Source organism: Cryptotermes secundus, unplaced genomic scaffold (genome assembly GCF_002891405.2).
Source record: "Cryptotermes secundus unplaced genomic scaffold, Csec_1.0 scaffold797, whole genome shotgun sequence".
In the NCBI taxonomy this organism is placed as follows: Eukaryota; Metazoa; Arthropoda; class Insecta; order Blattodea; family Kalotermitidae; genus Cryptotermes; species Cryptotermes secundus.
In genome coordinates, this window is record NW_019739974.1 from 299700 (window position 1) to 304410 (window position 4711).

The following is a 4711-nucleotide window of genomic DNA, read 5'->3' on the forward strand; positions in this document are numbered from 1 at the left end:
ATTATGTGAGAAATGAAGAAGTGTTATTTAGAGTCAGTGAGCAGAGGAATATACTACACGAAATAAGAAAACAGAAGGCTAATTGAATTGGTTATATCTTACGTGGTAACTGCCTTCTAAAAGAAGTTGTTGAAGGAAAGATAGAGGGGCGGATAGAAGTGACCAGAAGACGAGGAAGAAAACATAAGAAGATGCTGGATGACCTTGGGGACAGAAGAGGGTATTCTCATTTGAAGGAGAAAGCGCTAGATCGCATCAAGTGGAGGAACTGTTTTGGAAGAGACTGTGGACCTGTCGTCTTGACAGATTACAGACGAATGAATGAATATGTTTAATTGAATTACATTTTATTACATGTTAATAACAGTGCCTTCCCTATAATTACACATTATCCAAGTGGACATGATGCAATATCACGCAATCAACTCATGAGGTAGGCGCTATGTAGACAGCTGCGTAACATGACCCAACATTTCATGAAGTTTTAAAAGTTGGAGTATTTCTTTGTCTTTGGGGATGCTTCGTCAAATGGAACATTCTAGAAGGAATGGATGATGTAACGTGGCTGCATCTTTGGTGTGATTGGCTGAGGTTTGTAACCTGGGTATTCACTTTGGATTGATAGCCAACCAGACCAGTGCAGGCTGTGCATTGCATGATGGCAGTATTTTAGTGTCACAGCATGTAATTCTCTGCAGCATGAAGAGTCACTTCATAATTATCAACTAAACAGGACATACGTCTCAAAATAGTTGGATGGCTGCATCGAGACTTTGATTTTGAGTGGGTTCTTGAGGACCTACAAGAAAATCTTAAACATGAACTTGACTTCATTAATGAAGCCAAGAATTCAGAACGCTGTGCGGAAGGTCTCTTGAAGTACTCATTTATTCATGTACCTCAAGTTCTATGGAATTTGAGTACCAAGAGAATTCTGACCACAGAATTTATACATGGAACTAAAATTAGCGATGTTGAATCCATAAGGAAACAGGGATTCTCATTCGCTGATGCTGACCAGAAGCTGTTCGATGCCTTTGCCGAACAGCTATTCCATACAGGATTTGTGCATGCAGAACCTTATCCAGGCAATATGTTTGTTAGGAAGGCTGGACCATGGCCTCTACGAGGATCTGCCACGCTCTGTACGCCAATCCCTCTGTCGTCTGTGGATAGCAGTTATAACAAATAATCAGCCTGACATCAAGACTCATGCAAGTGAAGTAGGTGTGGAAGATAATTCTGAACTATTTAAAATTTAACAGAGAGACCTTTGAATGTCAATAGGAAATTTATGACGAGGTTAAGCGAAGAAGACATGACAGAAAAGGCAGGGCATGAATTTGATCAGGTTATGAAAGCTCTTCATGCCATGCCAAGATCCATGTTATTAGTCATCAGTAATGTGATGCCAGTCGACCTCCATGTGGAGTGAACCTGCTAACATCTTGTCCTGGTCCTTGGTAGAGGAACGCAGACGTATGTCCTCTTTAGTCGACAATTATGAAGTGACTCTTCACGCTGCAGAGAATTACATGCTGTGACACTAAAATACTGCCATCATGCAATGCACAGCCTGCACTGGTCTGGTTGGCTATCAATCCAAAGTGAATACCCAGGTTACAAACCTCAGCCAATCACACCAAAGATGCAGCCACGTTACATCATCCATTCCTTCTAGAATGTTCCATTTGACGAAGCATCCCCAAAGACAAAGAAATACTCCAACTTTTAAAACTTCATGAAATGTTGGGTCATGTTANTCGTCTTTATGTCATTTTCGGCCACTATCTTCATGTGACTATCGTTCCCCCACTTGTCTGTCATGGCGGCCATTTCTTCTCGCCATACTTTCATTTCGGCCTTCCTGTCGTCCTCCAGTTTAGCCAACAACTCTTTATGGCCGGCCTTCATTTCTTCTTGGCCCACTAACAGACGTTCCATCATCTGTCGTATGTCCATTCTTTCGCGTGTAGCGTCATAACCCTTGAGGTGGCATTAGTCTAATCGCTCTTCCAAATTTATTCTGGCATATTGGCTGTCTGCCAATCACACTACTCATGACTAATAACATGGATATTGGAATGGCATGAAGAACTTTCATAACCTGATCAAATTCATGCCGTGCCTTTTCTGTCATGTCTTCTTCACTTAACCTTGTCATAAATTTCATACTGACACTCAAAGGTCTCTCTCTGTTAAAATTTTGAATAGTTCAGAATTATCTTCCACACCTAATTCACTTGCATGAGTCTTGATGTCAGGCTGATTATTTGTTATAACTGCTATCCACAGATGACAAGAGGGATTGGCGTACAGAGCGCAGCAGATCCTCGTAGAGGCCATGGTCCAGCCTTCCTAACACATTGCCTGGATGAAGATCTGCATGCACAAATCCTGTATGGAATAGCTGTTCGGCAAAGGCATCGAACAGCTTCTGGTCAACATCAGCGAATGAGAATCCCTGTTTCCTTATGGATTCAACATCGCTAATTTTAGTTCCATGTATAAATTCTGTGGTCAGAATTCTCTTGGTACTCAAATTCCATAGAACTTGAGGTACATTAATAAATGAGTACTTCAAGAGACCTTCTGCACAGCGTTCTGAATTCTTGGCTTTATTAATGAAGTCAAGTTCATGTTTAAGGTCATAACAATTGTACGGTGTGTAGGAGTGAATGTTAAATAAAGATTCGGTGAATCCGAGACCCAGGTGAATTTATTTGTCGCATGACATGCCCAACACGTGACACCACTCTCTGAATATGGACTCACAATAGATATAAATGACTTGTAGAATATGCAGCAACATGCACCATCAAGAAGACAGAGTTTGCTAACTGCATAAGACAATAATCCTACTAGCAATGCAGAGCAGTTAATATCTTAGTGACATAGAATCAACTACTAAGATTATTGAACATCAGTATATTACATAAATGAATAAATGCCAGGAAGATTATGGAATGAATGGATGGGGAAGAAGCAGATGCCATTGGCATCACAATATATCCCACTTTGATAACCAGCATATAAACTTAATAAACCAAGTACAAAGTCTCTTTCTTTACTCTTTATGCTCATAATCCTTATATCTACTCACAGCCACCTTATTTTAAATTACTTCGCAATTGCGCAAAGATTTGAAAACAACCAAGTTATAAAAATCATTTATTTTTTTCCTTCAACCATTATAATATGGTAACCAAATTTTGTTCTTATTGGTGGATCTGTGTAGACAGGGTTGTTTACTGTGGACACAGGAAGAGCAAATGCTGCATCTTGAAATGGTCCAACCATTGAGCCCCTTGTCATCCAACCAAGATCACCCTGAAACCAGAACATCCAAGTCAGATCAGTTTCCTTACATGCAACTGATTTCTCTGGTATTTAATTCTGATGATGACTGAAGCTTCTGACAAGGTCATGGGATCAAATTCTACGGTTGCGTGTGCACAGTTTACACGTGTCTTTGGCAAAACTTAAGTAATATTTGGCTTTCCCTCTCTTTCGCAGCACACTTAACTACACCCTATTTCAATGTTGCCAAGCGCCACATTGTAGTTTCATTGAAAATTACTGTCAGTTTCCAGCCCCACACAAAGTAATCTGAAGGTCATACATAGCCACAGTGACAAATGCACTGTGCTGTGAAGCATGTTATTAAAAGGGGAGATGGAAGAAATAAAATATGGCAGTATTCATGATACATCACATATATTGGTAGTTTCCTTTGCCAACAGTGCAGGAGAAAGAATGTTTATACCTTATACCTTTCCTTACAGAATGTCTACAACAGTGACAATCCTGAACCCTAGTCTGTCTGAATGCCATCACTCATGTTTGTTGTGTAAAGTTAGGCTACTGAAATAGGTATAAAAATCTGACTAATGCCACCTGCTGGAATTTTAATCCATCTTATTTGGTGTTGCTTCAACAGGCCCACTGGAAAGTATCACTCATTCTGAACCTAATGTTGACAAACACCAAACTTTTCGAAATGACAAATGTATTTAAATAGGATTTCTGGCTTGTATCAGTAAGAATGGATTTATACCCCCTGTCTTGCTTTGTCTTCACTGTATTGAGCTGCAACTTCTGGGAACTTCATTCCAGCTTTCAGCTTCTCCAGTGCCTGAAGCACGTTTCCTTGCTTTTCGCACAAAATATGCCGAACCTGAAATAAAATATATTTCACGGTACTTCCAACTACGTGCCTGTCTTATATTTACACAACCACATTAGAATAAAAATTCAGTGTTGGACAATTTGAATGCGATTCTTTCAAGTATCAGAAAAATGGTACACTCTTAGCTGCAGTTCATGACAGAATTTGTCATTATACAGACTAACCTAAAAGAAATCCTTACAGCGGTATCAAGAAATCAAAATTATATTAACCTTTACTGCAGTACCCCCCTTTTTTTCTTTCGTTGCACTCTTGCCTTCATCCTCATCCTTTGCTTTGGTTGCACCTTTGGCGCTCCCACTTTTCTTCGGTGCCATCCGAAAGTTATATTAATCCAGAACTAAATCGCCTTGGATTTACGGAACGTAAATAAATAAAAATTCAAACTGCCGTTCTGTTTCTAGTGAATTACGCACAGGTAGCAGCACATTAATCATGTAGCGACGGTAGCGACGTAGCGACGGTCCCAAATAATAACAAGGCAAGGGCAAGGGTCATGTTACAACTGACGGTCGCTCAGTC

The 4711-nt window shown here is 40.0% G+C and overlaps 2 protein-coding genes across 2 annotated transcripts in view; one reads left to right on the forward strand and one right to left on the reverse strand.

The window, feature by feature from the left end:
- LOC111872231 overlaps window positions 1-2706 on the forward strand; it is a 21992-nt gene extending 19286 nt beyond the window's left edge. Inside the window, exon 8 of the mRNA XM_023865906.2 lies at window positions 2296-2706. The gene's annotated coding sequence lies outside the window, so the exon portion shown is untranslated. The remainder of the gene's footprint in view (window positions 1-2295) is intronic.
- Window positions 2707-3060: 354 nt separating this feature from the next.
- On the reverse strand, window positions 3061-4644 carry LOC111872232 (peptidyl-prolyl cis-trans isomerase NIMA-interacting 4). The gene is made up of 3 exons (XM_023865918.2): window positions 4402-4644; window positions 4058-4177; window positions 3061-3330 (listed from the first exon to the last, which is right to left on the reverse strand). The coding sequence occupies exons 1-3, from the start codon at window positions 4504-4506 to the stop codon at window positions 3172-3174; spliced, it is 384 nt and encodes a 127-aa protein (XP_023721686.1). The 5' UTR covers window positions 4507-4644; the 3' UTR covers window positions 3061-3171.
- Window positions 4645-4711: the final 67 nt, after the last annotated feature.

Bases quoted from the DNA above. Each gene is read 5' to 3' on its own strand.
- LOC111872232 (XM_023865918.2), bottom strand. From the start codon at position 4,506: ATGGCACCGAAGAAAAGTGGGAGCGCCAAAGGTGCAACCAAAGCAAAG. The intron at 4,178-4,401 runs GTTAATATAATT...ATTTTATTTCAG, and splicing joins AGGGGGGTACTGCAGTAAAG to GTTCGGCATATTTTGTGCGA. The intron at 3,331-4,057 runs GTATAAATCCAT...TTCTGGTTTCAG, and splicing joins AAGACAAAGCAAGACAGGGG to GGTGATCTTGGTTGGATGAC.